Source organism: Thunnus maccoyii, chromosome 1 (assembly GCF_910596095.1).
Source record: "Thunnus maccoyii chromosome 1, fThuMac1.1, whole genome shotgun sequence".
Classification (NCBI taxonomy): Eukaryota; Metazoa; Chordata; class Actinopteri; order Scombriformes; family Scombridae; genus Thunnus; species Thunnus maccoyii.
The window spans coordinates 7,146,319-7,169,616 of record NC_056533.1 but is presented as its reverse complement, the minus strand read 5'-3'; the positions used below and the strand labels follow the sequence as shown (position 1 = coordinate 7,169,616).

Sequence of the window (23,298 nt, the reverse complement as noted above, 5' to 3'; positions counted from 1 at the left end):
GGTGACTTGATTAACCAGCTCTTAAGAAGTGAGGCATTTTGGATTTATGAATTGAATACTATTGAACCTTATGGACTTAATGAAACACAGGATTCGAGTTCTTTTCTGTGATATGAGTATGTTAACTTTATGAAACACAGGATTTGAGTTTTCATCTGAGATATGTAAATATTAACTTTTATTTCTCTCCACAGGCTATTTGGACTCTTAGGGAGAGATGAGCCACTGGCACTCACCCTTCCCATTTAGTGATGTAGAGGGACAGCTGTAGGACCTGTAGTCCATTCTGCTTAGGGAATTCTACCCATCCTATTCAGTCAGTTGTTTACGGGATGTAATGAAGTTTAATTATATAAAATGGTGTAATTCTTGTAACTTTGTGCAACATTAATCACGTCATGTTTTTTGTAATATGTATATTTTCATTTTCGTGCCCTTTGTAAAATGTTCACTTTGAGAAAATGAAGACTGTGATAATTAGTCATGTGACTCAAATGTATTTATCACACCTGTGAGTACTCAGCAGTTGTACTGAGCGAAAATGAAGTAGCTACAGGCGAAACGCGTTGTTCGCTCTTAATAAAGTCACAGTAAAGTCATTACAGTGTGCGGTGGTTAATTTTGATTTTCACATGTAAGAAGGTCTCTGCATCTTTAAAAGTTAAAAGCAATTTCAAATTGTGAATACTGAAAAAATTGAAATATTTCAAAGCTTCATGGCATGATGTTCAAAACCCAAAGTACCATCAAACAGAACACCAGGGTTTATTTCAATAGATGTGATCTGATCGAACAGGGAACCTGTGGATGGCAGAGTTTGTCTATATAACTGGAACCCAATGACAGTGATTATTGTTTTTACTTCTTTAAGACATTGCGTAGGCAATATAATAGAGAAATAAACCACTTATAATCATCTCTCTCATGTAGTCAGGGATTGTCCAGGGATGCTGCGGTGCAGCTGATTCATATCATAACATATCAAAGTGATGCTTTATTTTTTATTTTATTTTATTTATTTATTTGCAATATTTCTTAATATTTCTTCTTATTTCTCTTCATCCTTAACCTTTTGTCTTTCTTGTTGCTCTTTTTGTTTTTGTTCTTCCTCCTCTCCACCTCCATCCTCCTTCTTCTCCACTAGGTGTGACTAAACATCACCAATCCACCAGGCGGTGCTATAACAAGCCATGGAGCACAATGGTAGTTGAGTCTGCGCCAAATCATCTCTCAATAAATCATTTTGCATTTAATTTTAGTGGTTACATCTCTTGTAGTTATACTTTTGCTAATTGAGCTTGTTTCTAATTCTTATTAATAATAGATTAATATGTAATGTAAATAAAAAATGTTTTCTATTTACTAAATTTGTATGGCAACTTCTGTTCAATAAAAGGTGTTATTCTATCATATTGTTAACATATCATTAGCCATATTGTTAAACATGATTAAATAATCAACAATCAAAAATAAATTCATATAATATAACATAATATATTACAAAACATTAAACACAGTATGTGTTATTAGAGAGATTAGATGATGTAAAAATAATGTTCATGTTACTGTAAGACAAACAGGGACCTGATGATTACTCTGATGAGCCCTTGAAAGAGTCTTGAAAATAATCTGCAATGTAAAGAAAGAAAGAAAGAAAGAAAGAAAGAAAGAAAGAAAGAAACACTGCAGCAAAGAATGTTTTTCTTGGGTCAGTCAGAGTGTCCTTCAACTCTTTACAAGTCGGTGTCACAGAGTTACTTAACTTTTGGCTTGATTTATATGTTTGTCAATGTGTGTGTTAAGAATCGTAAATATAAAGAAAGCGACTAAGATATTTGAAATCAAAGAGTACATTTGAACAGTAGCACAACTTTACAATGACCAGATTTTAAATATGTCTGGCATCCTAAAATACTGTACACATCACCTACACCAGAGGTTTGAGTGAGCAACAGAGGCAGGACATTGCAAAGTAAGATCAAAACTATAAGATTTAAGCTGTCCTTTGTTCCTTCTGCTGCAGCCATCTGTACCTTATCTTTCACCATTGTTACAGGCACTTCTGAACTGTTTTATTGTCATATGTGTCAAATTTTTAAATTGATTTTCAGGGTCATACAGGTCATACAGGATTTTTATAGATGATCTCCTCTGATTTAGTTGTCTTTACTTTGTGTTTTATTTTTTTGGCATCTCCAACCAAATAAATTACCATTTAACCATTAAATTAGATAATAATATTAAATGCGATTTCATTTGACCATCAGCAAATCAAGTTATTGTTCAGATTTGATTATATTTGGACTGTCCATTATACATGGACACCAAAACACCTAATAAAGGTTATACATGAAACATTTGTTTTAGCATTGTATATTAGTTATTGAGACCGGTATCCATTATCTTTGAGGCTCGTCAATCAAAGACCATGACCACAGGAACACAAATACACCTGAGGGGAGAAAAGAAAAGCTGTAAATTTGTCTTCCAGTCTTACATATAAGCAATATTTACTCTATGAGGATCCAGAACATACTGACCTGACAGGGAGTTGAGTACAGTGAACAGGTACAGCTGGGGGAGGGAGATTAAGGTGGCGCTGCCTAACACCCATGGTAACCCCAGAACACAGCTGAGACCCAGCACTGTGGCACAGTCCTTCCACAACCTGCTTCCTTTCTCTCTGTTCATCACATCCCCGCCACCTCCTCTCAGCCCCTGCAGCTTGCACACCACCAGTCCCAGCATACAGGAATTACACAGTATCAACAGTAACAGAAGGGCCATAGTAATGACATAGCTGACCAAAAGCCTCTGTGGGAACTTGCTGCTCATCCAGCACCTGCAGGTTGGGAAAAATGTTTAAGCAGAAAGCTTTGAATTCCAAATAACCTGCTTGTTGGTGGAGAATAAGGAAGAGCAGAGCAAATCACAGTGTATACTTGCTGAAAATTCAAACACCCAAGGTGGTTACATATTTAAAATCCTAACAATGAATCTTGGTTTCTTACATCTGCACTGTTGTGTGGTTGTTGGCATCCCTCAGTTCCAGACTGTATTTCCCATAAACACCTGAAACCCCACAAACCACTGCAATCAGTGTAGGAAGACCTGCATAAAGACATGAAAGACAGAGTTTATGTCCACAAGCCCTGACTGTATGGTTGCATGTATTGATTTAAGGAAATTAAATGAAATGCAACAACTATTCGACAGTTTCACTGTCCAACTCAGAATCTACTCACCCCATCCCACCAAGCTGAGTTTGAGCAGGTATCTCTTCACGTTTAAGACTTGGACTAGGAGAAGGTAGAGATGGAATCCCTCCAGAGCTGTCCAGCTGATGGTGGCCAGCAGGGACCAGTGTAAAATGAGACCCATAACTTGGCAAACCCAGCCCTCCTCGTTCTCATTCTGCTGCAACACTAACATACTGCACACCAGAAAGCTGAGGTGGAGGCAGAGCAGTGCCCCTGCTAGTTGCATATGCACACCGATCACCTTCTCTGGACGCCAATTTCTGGAAGGAAAATAGTATATTAAGTCAATTTTATAGTGCAACACTCATATCGTGTCATGTGTAGTATGTGCTAATAACAGTGCTTGAAGTGGAAAAAAATAAGTGCCGGTACTCCCATTATTCACATGTTGGCGTGTGTATCGGTCTGTATCAGCAAATCATTAAGTATTACATTTTTACAGTATTTCTACAGTAAATAAAAGATACTAGGCAGGGGCGGAGCTAGACTCTCAGCGCAGAGGGGTCGGCGCATTTTCAAGGGGCCCTTCTGATAAAGTCATTTTAAAAATTCAAACCTGTCAAAACGCTGATGGATCCTATCCTATCCATAAACACAAATTGTCACTTATTGAGCCAAGCAAGCCCATGTCTAAGAAAACATAGTGAAGGCACTTTGTCAAGCAAGCTTATTCTGAAGGAAAAAAAAAGACAGGTTGCCAGGTTCAAGTGTTCAAGTGTTTCAGCACCGAGGACAGCATGCGGAGCACTACATGCATTGATTGACAAACGGTTCAGCACCACCACCGATAGACAGCAACAGGCTAGGTGCACTGTCTCCATGTCTACCATGTCTTTCTTACACAGGAATAACATGAACATAAAATGGACAGCAGTCTACAACACTACACAAGGCCTACTCAAACATAAAAGAGACACATACTACAACCACACTAATACATTTTTGTTTTAAAACGCACAACATTTGCTACATTAATGCCTAGCATCCACACTACTCCAGTGTTTGCGAACCCCTAAAACAGAGAATTTTGAAAATGCTGCTGACCCTATTTTAGTTTGAAAACTCTTGGATTGCGACTTTTTTAAAACCAATGATGCAGGCACCCATGTTCACTTCCTGATTGGGTCTTACCAGTCATGACTTATACTCATATTGCTGTTTTTGCTGTAGTGCAACAGGGATTTCTCATAATTATCTTGTTTTTGTAAAAAAATATATGACATACAAGCATTTAGATGTTTCAAATATACAGAACTAAACTTCAAAGATTTTAATTTCTGACAAACAATTCACAAGGTTCCATATACATAATTTATACATTTATAATATCTATGCATTCATAGACTGAACTAGATTTGCCAATATTTTATTTCTGTTTTTGGCTTTGGCCTCTTTCCGATGTGGATTCTGGGATAGTGTACATTATTTTAGTACATAAAACACCTAAAATGCACATAAAAGAACAATTGTGTGTGGTTTGCATTTGAATGGTAACCCTATGCTTGACAACACATGGGGCATGATTTAAATGAAGATCATGCAAGCCATGAGGAGATGGCTGGAATGGAAAAGGTGCTCTTTATGAAATTCTGGACATAATGGACCTGAAAGCATATGTTAAGTTATTACATTTTTAACAAAAAAGTTGCCACTAAACTCAAAATGTAATAACTTATTACATTATGTGCAAAAAGTTATTATGTTACGCACTCACCATTTTTATCACATTATTATTACATTTTGAGTTTTTATTACATATTTTTAATTATATTATGTGCAGTTATTACATTATGAGTTTCTACAGACTCTCTAGAGCCATGTTTAAATAAACAAGTAAAGAGAAGCAATGTGATCAAATAGGTCAAAAAATATCAGTATGATGGAAACAGGAAAACAAGCTCTTGATCAAGAAGACTAAACCACATCTGAAGATATCTGATATATTTGATCTTACAGGAAGGAAACACAGTTACTTTGTGAAACCAGTCCGATAGTAACTCAAACACTCAAATGCACACACTTAACTCACACATATTGCTTTTGTTGTCATATTTTTGTCATATATTGTAAAGCTTGAAAAAAAAGAAAAGACGCATTTTTTAAAAACATAAAATAATCGCTTTTTAACAATTTTACGGTATTTCATTTGTTTTGTTTTTTCACCTTTGTTTATTCAGGGGGGAGTTTCACTGAGAGCTCTCTCTCTCAGGAATGCCCTGATCACATTCACACAGTTACACATTCACACCTGGAAGCTGCCCAGTACAACCACAGTCTGATCTGCTGCCACTGAGCAGCTCCACTGGAGCAGTTGGGGTTAAGGGTCTTGCTCAAGGGCACCTCAGTGATGGTAATGAGGGAGGGGCAAGTACTGCTTTTCACTCTCCCCACCGTGATTTATGCTGCTGGTCCAGGGGATTGAACCGATAACCTTCTAGTGACAAGCTTACTTTCGCTAACCTTTAGGCACCACTGCCCTCTCTACACTCTTGAGTAATAGGGATGTAGAAAAAACTCACTGTAGACATATATAGATGATCAAGCTGTTGGCTGTGAAGAAGACGGAGAGTGCAGGTCCAATGTAGGTGATATAGCCAAGGTTCACAACATTTCTTACATCCACTGATGCTAGGGCCCTCTGGAACAGGAAGAGATGCAATAAACATGAAATATTTGTATTAAGTTGTATTAAGCCCGATGGGTCTTCAATATAAAATATTGATAATTTTTTTAGGTTCATTCACTCCACAGCAGAACTGTACAGCTCTACTCTATGTCTCTATGACAAGCTCAGACTCTAAACAGTAGAAAGCTTATCACTAGGGCGGTTCCCTATATAAGTACAACATGGTTCCCTTTTTGCAAGTGAATTTTTCTACTCCTATATTACCATCAAAAGTAAAATTACACAACAATTGCTACGGAAATTTGATAGAAATTTCTAGCTCAAACTATCAGAAACAACTATGAATAAACAAATTACATTTTCCATTGGAGAGGGAGGCTGCTATTTTATAGACTCAGTTATTTAAAACTCAGCAAGCTTCTGAAAGCTTCCTTTAATGGGAGGGACATTATTCAGCACATGAGGTAGCGATGTGGCTGGTAAGAGAGCTGATAGTGAGAGGAAATGTTCTGTTGAAAGGTTTTACCACAAGCACAGCAAAGAAACTCAGATGGTTGCAGCTACAAATACACTCAGTTTGAGTGAAGGTGGTATGACAACCGTCTGGGCTCCAGTGACCTGAAAACACACAGACACATATAAAAGAGTTAATCTTTTTATTTGAGAGAAAAATTGAGGTGAATCTCACTGTAGACTGATCTGCTGTATGTAACCCACCTGTTCCATCACCCAGCTCTGACTCCTCCCAAAACACACAAGTCCCATTTTCCACCTGAAACATATATTACAAAAACATAAGAGGAAAGCAGATTGTGACACTTTTGTAATGCTAGCACAACTGGTTTTGTCATTTTACCTCTTTGTTGTGTTTGAAGATTAATTTGATGGGTTGTGGGAGGTTTCTGACTGGAAAGTTCCCTGCCTTCACTACCAGCACTGACTCCCCCATAACAGTGTCTTGCCTGTGGACAGGAGGGCTGGGTCTGAGTACTCTCCCCCGTCCTTTTGGCAGCGGGGAACTCAGCTGCAACAATGGACAAAAGTGCCAGAAGTGATGCATGACATGAATGCTGGGATGAATTAATTTGAAGTAAAGTGTAGAAGAATTGCAACAGTATGAACTACAGTATCAACCTTTCCTTGATTTTAATAGTACACAACAGCTGACTTTGGTCATACAGAGTTTATGGAAACCAGTGCAAATCAGCATGAAAAGAAAATGCAACCAACTTAAAGTGGAAACCAACATTATGGCTTGATTCCATTGTGTGTCGTGTTCCAGCTGCGCGGCCACTCCAGTCAATGCTTGTGATCCCACTAGACACACCGCAGCACATTTCAGAAGCGTCCCAGAAGCAACTCACCACTTATTATTAATGAAACAACACTTATAAAATCACCAAGTGGCAGCAGAGTGACTTTGCTCCAGAAACAGATGTGGTCCTGAGATGTCTAAGACCCATTTTTCACAAAAACACCAACAATCCGCTTTGTGCTGCCTATTTGCACATCACCTCCCATCAGTTTACCATGCAGCATTGGGCACAACAATTCTACACACGGACGCAGCAGATTTCAACATCAGGAAAATACCAAACTGTCCATGTGCTGCTTGCGCTGGTCATTGCACGAAAAATGGATCCAGTGTTGTATTTGGTGGTCAAATTATTTAACTATTCTGAACTGGCAGCCATAATGGGCTACTCTGTGTTCTGATTATAACTGAATTTTAAGGTCCAGCATGTTAGAGTAGGCTTAGACATTATTGCTATGACTGTAATACCTGGCTTAGACGTCAACACTTCATTACCATAACACCTGAAAGTGGGGGCACAAAAAGTCTTGTTGTCCCCCCTATTCTAGCACCACTGCTGCCATGACTGCCCTGGCTTCTTATCCAGGTAGAGGGGTGGCTGTCTTCTCTCTGGCGCTGATGGAGCAAAATGCTCTGCTTCTGAAACGCTCCCAGTGGGATATGACACCATGCAAAGGATGGCACAAAACCACGCCAAAGCTGGAACATGACACAGCCGTGCCCAGTGGAATCAAGGTGTTAATCTATTATCCTGAAAAAACTCCCTAATTCACCTACTTCTCTGTATTTACATGTCCATTGTGATTAGTATTGAATTAATACAGGCAACCAAGGAGGGATTAAGATAAAGAAGTCTCCTGTAGCTCAAATTTTGCATGTTCAGAGGTACTGACCTTAAAGTAAGTGCTGTTGAGCACAGTGATCACCAGCTGTACCTCCTCCTCAGGATCAGCTCCTCTGATTCTCTGTAGAGCTGAGGGTGGGATGTGAACCCCGTGTTCAGGAGTAGGACTCTCCACAGCCTAAAAAACACAAGTACACACAAAGACATCGCAAACACCAAGGAAAACATGTATTTAATACAACAATGAAAAAAAATTATAGAAATGAACTTGTTGAGGATGACTTTAATTGTTCTGGTCTTTAGACGTGTTCCAAGAAAGACATCCTGAACTCGTATTTATGATGTGGAATATATAAAATAATTATTATTCTCTGTCTTTAATCACTCTTGATGAACAACACAAAAACATTTTTTTCTCCTGTTTTGCTCATTTGTTGGTGAATTTCATATAAAACTTCATATAGTTTTACCTCTAAGAACCAAGACAGAAGCTGCAGGGTCTGTTACCCCAAATTTTGACCTCACCTCTTGAGACGAGTTCACCCTCCGTTGAATGAAGTACGGCATACCATGGCTTCTTATCGTACATTTTCGAATTTTGTGGTCATAACACCTACCAACACAGACACATTTCAGCATTTCAGCAAACCAAGCAAAGTTATACAGAAAGATAACTACATGAATCAATTATTTCTATGAGAAAACTTTTAGATTAACAACTACTGGTCCTGCTGAGTAAAAACATTGCAGATTTGTGACATTAATTTAAGGATTATCGTACACAGTCATTTATGGGTTGAGAAAAAGCTCAAAACCTTGATATTCACAGAGTCATGTATATGATATACAGTATGTTATAATTCATTTGCTCAGTCGCCTTTTTATGTCCTTTTTTACTTTCAGGTTGTCTTTCACAATCATATCAAAGCTACTCCAGCATTCATTTGACATCAGGGAACATTGGTGTAGTAGATAGATGTATATTGCCCTTAAAAGGAGGAGTGTAAGATCTACAGCATGAGCTTAGTATCCACTGAATGAGTTACCTGGTCCAGGAGACATTACGTTGGTGACACTCAGAGAAGACATTTTCACAGGAGCCTGTCAGAGTGACAGAGAAAGAAAGTCAAATAGTTTAAGATAGTACAGTGTATGGATGGATACACACTGGATACAAGATTGACAGTACAAGATAAAACATGCTAATGACAGATCTCACTCCAGAATAAGAACATGAGAGGAAACTGTTCACCACTTACTCGGGGGAACTTTGGTGTTTTGTGTTTCACCCCAGGCTGGTTTAGAGTCACTAACGTCGGGCAGCAGAGGACCATGAGCGACATTGTTTTTGTCTAGGTCTGATGATCTATGACCTTGATATTTATACATATTTGATAAATTAAAGGAAAAACCGGTCTAGGTCTGAATGCTTGACCCCTACAGTGAGCGGATCTGGCAGCTCTGTTATGCTGTGGGGGGCATTTTGCTGGCATGGTTTTGGTCCACTTGACCCCTTATTAAAACACAAGTACACAATTAAAGTGCAATTTACTTCAATTAAAGTGCAATTTACTTTAAAAAATCCCTGTGCCCTCTGTACAAAACTTTGGTGTTTTGTGTTTCACCCCAGGCTGGTGTAGAGTCACTAGTGCCTTTGGGTTTTAGGTTTGGTGATTCACGACCTTGATATATATATATTAACAGTTCAAGTGGTGCTCACCTCACAAGCACACAACCATTAACACAAAATAAACATGTGGAAAAACTCACCATCAGCTTGAGTTGTAGAAACCCAGACGAGTGAGACGAGACAAAGAGTCAGGGTTGACAGGAAGTGATCCATATCAGATATGTTTTCAAACGAAGTACAATGACATAAGGATTTTTACAGAGAGCTAGTGAAGTTGAGTTTTAAAAGAAATCTAATTGACATATTTATCTGCTCATGAGAGAATGACTTATGAAGTTTATAGATTTATAAACAAGGTTCGGGAACAGAGACCACACCGAGTACACATCCCACTTCCGCACTACAAAGTATTTAGGCACACCCCATCCGTTCTTCTCCCCTGGTCTCAGTTGCAAGTCCCTCCCACCCTAACCCCTCTTTTCATCAACCATCCTTTCTCCTCTGTTTTAACACAGGAACAGGGGGCTCTATCCAGGCGATGGACCGGAGAGACAGTTCCCCCACTCAGAGTCTCAACCTCTCCCCCCTGTTCCCTCCTACCTCCCTACTGTCGGCAGTCGTCGTCCAGTCGACATACCATACATCCATCATCGTCCCTTAACCCTCCATTCTATGTTCCTCAACTCTCACACCTCACCCCTTTCCTCTCCCCATCACTTCATCCCTCCATCCCTAATCCTTCATCATGTTCTCCAACCCATCCATCAACATATCAGCTCTCGTTCATTATCTCAATTAAACTATTGAAATATAATGTTCTCGGTGTGGTCTCAGTTAGGGAAATATTTATATAAATCACTGAGCCAAGCTAAAATGTTATTTATTAGTTATATCATTTACAATAGACAATATCACATACATGTTTGTAGTTGTTCATAGAAACAAATGATGGAAATATTTTATAATGATTTTTCATTCTAGGCACTGCCTAGAATGAAGGGGAAGCTTCTCAAATGTGACGCTTTTCCAATACGCAAGCAGAAAGAAGTCAAGTCATAGTGGTCAACAATTCAGACACTTACTGTTAGCGGGGGAAGTGAAAGTCAGACCTGCATCACTTAATGTGTTCCAAAGGTGGCAGCTCACATGAAAAAAATGAAATTGGCTTTAGCAAAACTCGACATTCTCCTATAATGCTTTATTTTATTCATAAACACATGCAATATTCAAGGTTTGTGAGGGAAAAAACTTTAATGAAAACTGATATAAAGGCCAGGCTCACAACTTTTCAAATTTCTCTTAAAACCACAGTCAGGTGCCCAAATGAACATTGAAATAGGTTTTTCTAGTCATAATCATTCCTCCTGTTCATACTGACCATCAGAAGATCTCTTCATAATGCACTTACAATGTAAGTGACGAAGGCTAAAATCCACAGTCCTCCTTCTGTTCAACAATGTATTTAAAAGTTTATCTGATGCTAATATGAAGCTTCAGTCATCCAAATGAGTCAAATCAATTAGATATCGTTAAATGAGTCTTTTTAGTGCCAAAGTCCCTCTTTTTGTTACTTAGCAGGGAAACACTGTCCGAAGAATCACAAAGAGGGAATTTGATGCTAAAAAGACTGTAAATGTGGCAGATATCCACTTGATATGACTAACTCAGACTGCTGAAGCCTCATATAAACTTCAGATTAACTTTTGCACAAAATGACTGTGTGGACACACTGTGGATTTTGGCAGGGTTATTAGGAGACTTACATGTTGCTATAGTTACATGATGGGGGATTATCAGGGGAAGTTTGATTACATCTGGGCTTTATCATATGGACTAATGTCAGGAAAGGGTTGGGGTTCTAATCAGATTTGATTCCTGAAGTCTTCACTGGAGTTGAAGTTGTCTTTCTTGTTGCTCTTTTGTTCTTGTTCTTCCTCCTCTCCACCTCCATCCTCCTTCTTCTCCACTAGGTGTGACTAAACATCACCAATCCACCAGGCGGTGCTATAACAAGCCATGGAGCACAATGGTAGTTGAGTCTGCGCCAAATCATCTCTCAATAAATCATTTTGCATTTAATTTTAGTGGTTACATCTCTTGTAATTATACTTTTGCTAATTGAGCTTGTTTCTAATTTCTTATTAATAATAGATTAATATGTAATGTAAATAAAAATTGTTTTGTATTTACTAAATTTGTATGGCAACTTCTGTTCAATAAAAGGTGTTATTCTATCATATTGTTAACATATCATTAGCCATATTGTTAAACATGATTAAATAATCAACAATCAAAAATCAATTTATATAATATAACATAATATATTACAAAACATTAAACACAGTATGTGTTATTAGAGAGATTAGATGATGTAAAAATAATGTTCATGCTACTGTAAGACAAACAGGGACCTGATGATTACTCTGATGAGCCCTTGAAAGAGTCTTGAAAATAATCTGCAATGTAAAGAAAGAAAGAAAGAAAGAAAGAAAGAAAGAAAGAAAGAAAGAAAGAAAGAAAGAAAGAAAGAAAGAAACACTGCAGCAAAGAATGTTTTTCTTGGGTCAGTCAGAGTGTCCTTCAACTCTTTACAAGTTGGTGTCACAGAGTTACTTAACTTTTGGCTTGATTTATATGTTTGTCAATGTGTGTGTTAAGAATCATAAATATAAAGAAAGCGACTAAGATATTTGAAATCAAAGAGTACATTTGAACAGTAGCACAACTTTGCAATGACCAGATTTTAAATATGTATGGGATCCTAAAATACTGTACACATCACCTACACCAGAGGTTTGAGTGAGCAACAGAGGCAGGACATTGCAAAGTAAGATCAAAACTATAAGATTTAAGCTGTCCTTTGTTCCCTCTGCTGCAGCCATCTGTGCCTTATCTTTCACCATTGTTACAGGCACTTCTGAACTGTTTTATTGTCATATGTGTCAAATTTTTAAATTGATTTTCAGGGTCATACAGGTCATACAGGATTTTTATAGATGATCTCCTCTGATTTAGTTGTCTTTACTTTGTGTTTTATTTTTTTGGCATCTCCAACCAATTAAATTACCATTAAACCATTAAATTAGATAATAATATTAAATGCGATTTCATTTGACCATCAGCAAATCAAGTTATTGTTCAGATTTGATTATATTTGGACTGTCCATTATACATGGACACCAAAACACCTAATAAAGGTTACACATGAAACATTTGTTTTAGCATTGTATATTAGTTATTGAGACCGGTATCCATTATCTTTGAGGCTCGTCAATCAAAGACCATGACCACAGGAACACAAATACACCTGAGGGGAGAAAAGAAAAGCTGTAAATTTGTCTTCCAGTCTTACATATAAGCAATATTTACTCTACGAGGATCCAGAACATACTGACCTGACAGGGAGTTGAGTACAGTGAACAGGTACAGCTGGGGGAGGGAGATTAAGGTGATGCTGCCTAACACCCATGGTAACCCCAGAACACAGCTGAGACCCAGCACTGTGGCACAGTCCTTCCACAACCTGCTTCCTTTCTCTCTGTTCATCACATCCCCGCCACCTCCTCTCAGCCCCTGCAGCTTGCACACCACCAGTCCCAGCATACAGGAATTACACAGTATCAACAGTAACAGAAGGGCCATAGTAATGACATAGCTGATCAAAAGCCTCTGTGGGAACTTGCTGCTCATCCAGCACCTGCAGGTTGGGAAAAATGTTTAAGCAGAAAGCTTTGAATTCCAAATAACCTGCTTGTTGGTGGAGAATAAGGAAGAGCAGAGCAAATCACAGTGTATACTTGCTGAAAATTCAAACACCCAAGGTGGTTACATATTTAAAATCCTAACAATGAATCTTGGTTTCTTACATCTGCACTGTTGTGTGGTTGTTGGCATCCCTCAGTTCCAGACTGTATTTTCCATAAACACCTGAAACCCCACAAACCACTGCAATCAGTGTAGGAAGACCTGCATAAAGACATGAAAGACAGAGTTTATGTCCACAAGCCCCGACTGTATGGTTGCATGTATTGATTTAAGGAAATTAAATGAAATGCAACAACTATTCGACAGTTTCACTGTCCAACTCAGAATCTACTCACCCCATCCCACCAAGCTGAGTTTGAGCAGGTATCTCTTCACGTTTAAGACTTGGACTAGGAGAAGGTAGAGATGGAATCCCTCCAGAGCTGTCCAGCTGATGGTGGCCAGCAGGGACCAGTGTAAAATGAGACCCATAACTTGGCAAACCCAGCCCTCCTCGTTCTCATTCTGCTGCAACACTAACATACTGCACACCAGAAAGCTGAGGTGGAGGCAGAGCAGTGCCCCTGCTAGTTGCATATGCACACCGATCACCTTCTCTGGACGCCAATTTCTGGAAGGAAAATAGTATATTAAGTCAATTTTGTAGTGCAACACTCATATCATGTGTCATGTGTAGTATGTGCTAATAACAGTGCTTGAAGTGGAAAAAAATAAGTGCCGGTACTCCCCTTATTCACATGTTGGCGTGTGTATCGGTCTGTATCAGCAAATCATTAAGTATTACATTTTTACAGTATTTCTACAGTAAATAAAAGATACTAGGCAGGGGCGGAGCTAGACTCTCAGCGCAGAGGGGTCGGTGCATTTTCGAGGGGCCCTTCTGATAAAGTCATTTTAAAAATTCAAACCTGTCAAAACGCTGATGGATCCTATCCTATCCATAAACACAAATTGTCACTTATTGAGCCAAGCAAGCCCATGTCTAAGAAAACATATAGTGAAGGCACTTTGTCAAGCAAGCTTATTCTGAAGGAAAAAAAAACAGGTTGCCAGGTTCAAGTGTTCAAGTGTTTCAGCACCGAGGATAGCATGCGGAGCACTACGTGCATTGATTGACAAACGGTTCAGCACCACCACCGATAGACAGCAACAGGCTAGGTCCACTGTCTCCATGTCTACCATGTCTTTCTTACACAGGAATAACATGAACGTAAAATGGACACAGCAGTCTACAACACTACACAAGGCCTACTCAAACATAAAAGAGACACATACTACAACCACACTAATACATTTTTGTTTTAAAACGCACAACATTTGCTACATTAATGCCTAGCATCCACACTACTCCAGTGTTTGCGAACCCCTAAAACAGAGAATTTTGAAAATGCTGCTGACCCTATTTTAGTTTGAAAACTCTTGGATTGCGACTTTTTTAAAACCAATGATGCAGGCACCCATGTTCACTTCCTGATTGGGTCTTACCAGTCATGACTTATACTCATATTGCTGTTTTTGCTGTAGTGCAACAGGGATTTCTCATAATTATCTTGTTTTTGTAAAAAATAAGTTGACATACAAGCATTTAGATGTTTCAAATATACAGAACTAAACTTCAAAGATTTTAATTTCTGACAAACAATTCACAAGGTTCCATATACATAATTTATACATTTATAATATCTATGCATTCATAGACTGAACTAGATTTGCCAATATTTTATTTCTGTTTTTGGCTTTGGCCTCTTTCCGATGTGGATTCTGGGATAGTGTACATTATTTTAGTACATAAAACACCTAAAATGCACATAAAAGAACAATTGTGTGTGGTTTGCATTTGAATGGTAACCCTATGCTTGACAACACATGGGGCATGATTTAAATGAAGATCATGCAAGCCATGAGGAGATGGCTGGAATGGAAAAGGTGCTCTTTATGAAATTCTGAACATAATGGACCTGAAAGCATATGTTAAGTTATTACATTTTTAACAAAAAAGTTGCCACTAAACTCAAAATGTAATAACTTATTACATTATGTGCAAAAAGTTATTATGTTACGCACTCACCATTTTTATCACATTATTATTACATTTTGAGTTTTTATTACATATTTTTTAATTACATTATGTGCAGTTATTACATTATGAGTTTCTACAGACTCTCTAGAGCCATGTTTAAATAAACAAGTAAAGAGAAGCAATGTGATCAAATAGGTCAAAAAATATCAGTATGATAGAAACAGGAAAACAAGCTCTTGATCAAGAAGACTAAACCACATCTGAAGATATCTGATATATTTGATCTTATAGGAAGGAAACAGTTACTTTGTGAAACCAGTCCGATAGTAACTCAAACACTCAAATGCACACACTTAACTCACACATATTGCTTTTGTTGTCATATTTTTGTCATATATTGTAAAGCTTGAAAAAAAAAGAAAAGATGCATTTTTTTAAAAACATAAAATAATCGCTTTTTAACAATTTTACAGTATTTCATTTGTTTTTTTTTTTCACCTTTGTTTATTCAGGGGGGAGTTTCACTGAGAGCTCTCTCTCTCAGGAATGCCCTGATCACATTCACACAGTTACACATTCACACCTGGAAGCTGCCCAGTACAACCACAGTCTGATCTGCTGCCACTGAGCAGCTCCATTGGAGCAGTTGGGGTTAAGGGTCTTGCTCAAGGGCACCTCAGTGATGGTAATGAGGGAGGGGCAAGTGCTGCTTTTCACTCTCCCCACCGTGATTTATGCTGCTGGTCCAGGGGATTGAACCGATAACCTTCTAGTGACAAGCTTACTTTCGCTAACCTTTAGGCACCACTGCCCTCTCTACACTCTTGAGTAATAGGGATGTAGAAAAAACTCACTGTAGACATATATAGATGATCAAGCTGTTGGCTGTGAAGAAGACGGAGAGTGCAGGTCCAATGTAGGTGATATAGCCAAGGTTCACAACATTTCTTACATCCACTGATGCTAGGGCCCTCTGGAACAGGAAGAGATGCAATAAACATGAAATATTTGTATTAAGTTGTATTAAGCCCGATGGGTCTTCAATATAAAATATTGATAATTTTTTTAGGTTCATTCACTCCACAGCAGAACTGTACAGCTCTACTCTATGTCTCTATGACAAGCTCAGACTCTAAACAGTAGAAAGCTTATCACTAGGGCAGTTCCCTATATAAGTACAACATGGTTCCCTTTTTGCAAGTGAATTTTTCTACTCCTATATTACCATCAAAAGTAAAATTACACAACAATTGCTATGGAAATTTGATAGAAATTTCTAGCTCAAACTATCAGAAACAACTATGAATAAACAAATTACATTTTCCATTGGAGACGGAGGCTGCTATTTTATAGACTCAGTTATTTAAAACTCAGCAAGCTTCTGAAAGCTTCCTTTAATGGGAGGGACATTATTCAGCACATGAGGTAGCAATGTGGCTGGTAAGAGAGCTGATAGTGAGAGGAAATGTTCTGTTGAAAGGTTTTACCACAAGCACAGCAAAGAAACTCAGATGGTTGCAGCTACAAATACACTCAGTTTGAGTGAAGGTGGTATGACAACCGTCTGGGCTCCAGTGGCCTGAAAACACAGAGACACATATAAAAGAGTTAATCTTTTTATTTGAGAGAAAAATTGAGGTGAATCTCACTGTAGACTGATCTGCTGTATGTAACCCACCTGTTCCATCACCCAGCTCTGACTCCTCCCAAAACACACAAGTCCCATTTTCCACCTGAAACATATATTACAAAAACATAAGAGGAAAGCAGATTGTGACACTTTTGTAATGCTAGCACAACTGGTTTTGTCATTTTACCTCTTTGTTGTGTTTGAAGATTAATTTGATGGGTTGTGGGAGGTTTCTGACCGGAAAGTTCCCTGCCTTGACTACCAGCACTGACTCCCCCATAACAGTGTCTTGCCTGTGGACAGGAGGGCTGGGTCTGAGTACTCTCCCCCGTCCTTTTGGCAGCGGGGAACTCAGCTGCAACAATGGACAAAAGTGCCAGAAGTGAAGCATGACATGAATGCTGGGATGAATTAATTTGAAGTAAAGTGTAGAGGAATTGCAACAGTATGAACTACAGTATCAACCTTTCCTTGATTTTAATAGTACACAACAGCTGACTTTGGTCATACAGAGTTTATGGAAACCAGTGCAAATCAGCATGAAAAGAAAATGCAACCAACTTAAAGTGGAAACCAACATTATGGCTTGATTCCATTGTGTGTCGTGTTCCAGCTGCGCGGCCACTCCAGTCAATGCTTGTGATCCCACTAGACACACTGCAGCACATTTCAGAAGTGTCCAAGAAGCAACTCACCACTTATTATTAATGAAACAACACTTATAAAATCACCAAGTGGCAGCAGAGTGACTTTGCTCCAGAAACAGATGTGGTCCTGAGATGTCTAAGACCCATTTTTCACAAAAACACCAACAATCCGCTTTGTGCTGCCTATTTGCACATCACCTCCCATCAGTTCACCATGCAGCATTGGGCACAACAATTCTACACACGGACGCAGCAGATTTCAACATCAGGAAAATACCAAACTGTCCATGTGCTGCTTGCGCTGGTCATTGCACGAAAAATGGATCCAGTGTTGTATTTGGTGGTCAAATTATTTAACTATTCTGAACTGGCAGCCATAATGGGCTACTCTGTGTTCTGATTATAACTGAATTTTAAGGTCCAGCATGTTAGAGTAGGCTTAGACATTATTGCTATGACTGTAATACCTGGCTTAGACGTCAACACTTCATTACCATAACACCTGAAAGTGGGGGCACAAAAAGTCTTGTTGTCCCCCCTATTCTAGCACCACTGCTGCCATGACTGCCCTGGCTTCTTATCCAGGTAGAGGGGTGGCTGTCTTCTCTCTGGCGCTGATGGAGCAAAATGCTCTGCTTCTGAAACGCTCCCAGTGGGATATGACACCATGCAAAGGATGGCACAAAACCACGCCAAAGCTGGAACATGACACAGCCGTGCCCAGTGGAATCAAGGTGTTAATCTATTATCCTGAAAAAACTCCCTAATTCACCTACTTCTCTGTATTTACATGTCCATTGTGATTAGTATTGAATTAATACAGGCAACCAAGGAGGGATTAAGATAAAGAAGTCTCCTGTAGCTCAAATTTTGCATGTTCAGAGGTACTGACCTTAAAGTAAGTGCTGTTGAGCACAGTGATCACCAGCTGTACCTCCTCCTCAGGATCAGCTCCTCTGATTCTCTGTAGAGCTGAGGGTGGGATGTGAACCCCGTGTTCAGGAGTAGGACTCTCCACAGCCTAAAAAACACAAGTACACACAAAGACATCGCAAACACCAAGGAAAACATGTATTTAATACAACAATGAAAAAAAATTATAGAAATGAACTTGTTGAGGATGACTTTAATTGTTCTGGTCTTTAGACGTGTTCCAAGAAAGACATCCTGAACTCGTATGTATGATGTGGAATATGTAAAATAATTATTATTCTCTGTCTTTAATCACTCTTGATGAACAACACAAAAACATTTTTTTCTCCTGTTTTGCTCATTTGTTGGTGAATTTCATATAAAACTTTCATATAGTTTTACCTCTAAGAACCAAGACAGAAGCTGCAGGGTCTGTTACCCCAAATTTTGACCTCACCTCTTGAGACGAGTTCACCCTCCGTTTAATGAAGTTTGGCATAATATGACGTCCTTGTCTACATTTTCGAATTTTGTAGTCATAACACCTACCAACACAGACACATTTCAGCATTTCAGCAAACCAAGCAAAGTTATACAGAAAGATAACTACATGAATCAATTATTTCTATGAGAAAACTTTTAGATTAACAACTACTGGTCCTGCTGAGTGAAAACATTGCAGATTTGTGACATTAATTTAAGGATTATCGTACACAGTCATTTATGGGTTGAGAAAAAGCTCAAAACCTTGATATTCACAGAGTCATGTATATGATATACGGTATGTTATAATTCATTTGCTCAGTCGCTTTTTTATGTCCTTTTTTACTTTCAGGTTGTCTTTCACAATCATATCAAAGCTACTCCAGCATTCATTAGACATCAGGGAACATTGGTGTAGTAGATAGATGTATATTGCCCTTAAAAGGAGGAGTGTAAGATCTACAGCATGAGCTTAGTATCCACTGAATGAGTTACCTGGTCCAGGAGACATTACTTTTCTGACACTCATGGAAGACATTTGCACAGGAGCCTGTCAGAGTGACAGAGAAAGAAAGTCAAATAGTTTAAGATAGTACAGTGTATGGATGGATACACACTGGATACAAGATTGACAGTACAAGATAAAACATGCTAATGACAGATCTCACTCCAGAATAAGAACATGAGAGGAAACTGTTCACCACTCACGCGGGGGAACTTTGGTGTTTTGTGTTTCACCCCAGGCTGGTTTAGAGTCACTAACGTTGGGCAGCAGAGGACCATGAGCGACATTGTTTTTGTCTAGGTCTGATGATCTATGACCTTGATATTTATACATAGTTGATAAATTAAAGGAAAAACCGGTCTAGGTATGAATGCTTGACCCCTACAGTGAGCAGATCTGGCAGCTCTGTTATGCTGTGGGGGGCATTTTGCTGGCATGGTTTTGGTCCACTTGACCCCTTATTAAAACACAAGTACACAATTAAAGTGCAATTTACTTCAATTAAAGTGCAATTTACTTTAAAAAATCCCTAGCCCTCTGTGCCGCTGCCACAGCAGGAAGCCAGGGCACTCGGTGAGCTAGCTCCATCTCTTCTTCTTGCTCTGTAATGTTAACTTCAGCCTAAGTTAGTTAGTATGCCCACTGAGATAGTCTGTGTGAATACTAACTTCCACACCAGGTGCTCAAGCTGTTAAGACTGACCGACTAATTATTACTAATTACACCTTGAGGTGGGCGGGCATTCCACGCCTTTACTTGAAGAGTTTACCAACTTTTATGTAAACAGTGTCACGGCTCTTGTCAATCAGACATATTTGTCTTTTTAATAACGTCAAGTATAACAGAGCCACCAGATCCCCTCACTGTAAGGGTCAAGCATTCAGACCTGGACCAGTTTTTCCTTTAATTTTTCACCTGTCTGTATATATTAACAGTTCAAATGGTGCTCACCTCATGAGCACACAACCATTAACACAAAATAAACACAAAAACACTCACCAACAGCTTGACTCGTAGATACCCAGACCAGTGAGACGAGACAAAGAGTCATCAACATCATGTCTCAATGTTCCTCAAGCACACATATGGTGTATCAGTTCAATGCACTGCACTGTCTTGCTTGTTGGTGGCAGAGTGAGGGCTGACAGGAAGTGATTCATATCAGATGTGTTTTCAAAAGAGTTACAATGACAAAATGACCTGTCCTGCCTGTTCATGTGATGAAAGTACTGGAGAGGCTGGCCTTGGCCCACCTTAGACCATAGATGACATCATCACTGGTTTCCAGCCAGCCAGTCAGTTGTCCAACCAACCTCATTTGGGAGTGGACAATGCCACCATCTACCTGCTGCAGCATGCTCACTTGTATCTGGATATAACTGGTTGCACTGTGAGAATCACATTCTTAATTTTCTCCAGTGTATTCAACAGTATCCCCATCCAGCCACTTCTACTGAGAGAGAAGCTGCAAGCGATGTGGGTAGACATGTCGACCATCCTGGATTACCAATTACCTGACAGGCAGACTGCAGTTTGTCAGACTGGGCAGTGCTCTGTCTGAAATGGTGGAGAGCAGTACAGTATATCTAACTGATATGTGCTGGGTACAGGCTGCAAGGCTAATGGCACTCACGACTCTTCCCAGGACAAACTGTGGCCCAGTGTGCCGATAGCTTCCTCAATTCCTGTCTTGATAGGTAATAGAAAAGGAATGCTGAAACTGCTAACAAACAGGAAGCACTCAACCAATTCTGCAAATGTATCAATTTTAGCATCCATTCTTCATCAGCCACTGTCCCAAAAAATTTGGCTTATAATGCTTTTGACACACTAAATGTAGTGTTATTAAATGTCAGGTCTTTGACAGGAAAAACATTTTTAATCGTTTTTAATTGAAACTTGTTTAGACCGAGATAACAGTGCGGCTGTTCTTATCGAGTCAACCCCTCCTAACTTGAGTTTTCTGAGTGAAGCTAGCGTGCATAAAAAAGGAGGTGGAGTTGTGGTTTATTTTAGGCCATATAGGCAGTCACTTAGGGTGCCACCTTGTCTTGTGGGCGCTGTTTACCCTCAAAGGAAAAAAAGAAATAAATAAAACAAAATTGCCATTGGTTGCCCTTCCTCATTTCCTTTCCTGAGTTAACAAATGAACAAAGAAAGAAAGAAAGAAATACACTTTGCACCCCTGTTCCTCACAATTTTTCATCTGACCTGCAGATGTACTATGTGCACTGGAAGTGGGGGGTGGGATACTGTTTGATGCGCATCACAGCCCAAGTCTATGAAGAGATGTCAAGAGGCATATCCACATTTTATTTCACAATGAAAAGGTCCATACTAGGGGTGTGCCTGAATACAAATACATTATTCAGCAAAGCACAAACAGTGGGTTTTATACGAATATTTGTTTCATACAAATATTTAAAAAATTATTTGTTGGGAGTGTTCCTCAGAGATAAAGCTGAGCTACTGACACAAGCAAAGTGCTCCCAAGGGACTCTCCAAACCTGTTGTTCCCCTACTCCTTTCCACAAAGTTAGGTTATAAAAAATAGGCAATGATGAAAAGTGCAAAGCAATAATTGCCTTTGAAGTTCCTCCCTACACATTACACAGTGTGCCATCTCTGTGTTATGGGTGTATGAATAGGTGAAGGTCTGTCTGCATGAGACAATGAGCAAAGCTTTAGCTCAGTTATCAGCGCAATTGTCTATGATCTGGGAGACTCCAGTTCAAGACCCAATGTGGGAACCTCCTTTGTAAGTTAGTTTATTCATGAACACTTACTGTAACACTTTAATTTTCTAAAATTAAAAGCGTCATAAAAACAAAAACAGGATTTTTAAGCCTCTTTCCACTTTTATTGGAATACAAATATAGATACAAATAATTTTGCTGCCTCAACAAATACAAACTCTGGGATCTCTGCACACCCCTAGTCCATACCTTCAGGTTTGAAAGGAAGAAAACAGAGAAAAGAGGAGGAGGAAAAGAAAGCCCAATGGTTATGTATTAAAATGGGGGAGCAAACTTGGAAAGTTATTGGAGGGGGATCTGGGGTCCTCCCCCAGAAAAAATTGTAATTTAAAACAAATTTCCTGCATTTCTGCACTACATAACCTCTTGGATTAAGTCAAGAAACAGCAACCTGCACTAGTCTAAATTAGTTAGATTGAAGGTGCTATGAAAACCAGGAATGGATCAAGAACAGTTTATAATTGAGTGGATCAGGACAGGAAATGATTATCAGAAGAATTGCTATTTCATATTTGAAATTATATTCATAAAAACATTATGTAGCCTAAAATGTTAGTAGGTTACAGGCTACTAGGCCATCCTCAAGGTCAAACATGGACAAACAATTTATATATATGAAATAGTCTTACAACACATCACGATATTATTTGTATAATTAAACCTGATTGAACAATGTTAAACCTGAGGGTTACAATTCTCAATACTCACAAGGCATCTTCACTGTCTAACAACAGCAACAAAATACAAACAGTTTGGATGAATGAAATGGCCTCACAACCACTATCTAATTCCAATCCCACACACAGGTTCTAGTGGTAGCTGATGTAGTTGTAATGTTATACAGGAATGAACAATCATAACTTTAGAAGCAGATTATTTTAACCTACATTATCTCAAATCAAGGA

General features: G+C 38.9%; 2 protein-coding genes across 2 annotated transcripts; both read right to left on the bottom strand.

Moving 5' to 3' along the window:
- Positions 1-1,380: 1,380 nt before the first annotated feature.
- Positions 1,381-9,976, bottom strand: LOC121901822 (adhesion G-protein coupled receptor G1-like). Its single transcript, XM_042418831.1, has 12 exons — positions 9,816-9,976; positions 9,092-9,146; positions 8,571-8,658; positions 8,095-8,223; positions 6,743-6,910; positions 6,604-6,658; positions 6,413-6,504; positions 5,780-5,898; positions 3,246-3,520; positions 3,012-3,111; positions 2,541-2,842; positions 1,381-2,452 (listed from the first exon to the last, which is right to left on the bottom strand). Exons 1-12 carry the CDS (start codon positions 9,886-9,888, stop codon positions 2,400-2,402), a joined length of 1,509 nt encoding a protein of 502 aa, XP_042274765.1. The 5' UTR covers positions 9,889-9,976; the 3' UTR covers positions 1,381-2,399.
- A 2,063-nt stretch (positions 9,977-12,039) lies between these two features.
- LOC121899286 (adhesion G-protein coupled receptor G1-like) lies at positions 12,040-20,811 on the bottom strand. Its single transcript, XM_042415003.1, has 12 exons — positions 20,637-20,811; positions 19,628-19,682; positions 19,107-19,194; positions 18,630-18,758; positions 17,278-17,445; positions 17,139-17,193; positions 16,948-17,039; positions 16,315-16,433; positions 13,776-14,050; positions 13,542-13,641; positions 13,071-13,372; positions 12,040-12,982 (listed from the first exon to the last, which is right to left on the bottom strand). The coding sequence occupies exons 1-12, from the start codon at positions 20,695-20,697 to the stop codon at positions 12,930-12,932; spliced, it is 1,497 nt and encodes a 498-aa protein (XP_042270937.1). The 5' UTR covers positions 20,698-20,811; the 3' UTR covers positions 12,040-12,929.
- Positions 20,812-23,298: the final 2,487 nt, after the last annotated feature.

Coding starts and splice junctions, on each gene's coding strand:
- LOC121899286 (XM_042415003.1), bottom strand. CDS start 20,697: ATGATGTTGATGACTCTTTGTCTCGTCTCACTGGTCTGGGTATCTACG. Junction 13,642..13,775: donor ACTCAGCTTGGTGGGATGGG/GTGAGTAGATTC, acceptor GTCTTTATGCAG/GTCTTCCTACACTGATTGCA. Junction 12,983..13,070: donor TGTACTCAACTCCCTGTCAG/GTCAGTATGTTC, acceptor TTCTCCCCTCAG/GTGTATTTGTGTTCCTGTGG.
- LOC121901822 (XM_042418831.1), bottom strand. CDS start 9,888: ATGGATCACTTCCTGTCAACCCTGACTCTTTGTCTCGTCTCACTCGTC. Junction 8,659..9,091: donor CGTAATGTCTCCTGGACCAG/GTAACTCATTCA, acceptor CTGTGTTGGTAG/GTGTTATGACCACAAAATTC. Junction 8,224..8,570: donor GGGTGAACTCGTCTCAAGAG/GTGAGGTCAAAA, acceptor TGTGTTTTTTAG/GCTGTGGAGAGTCCTACTCC.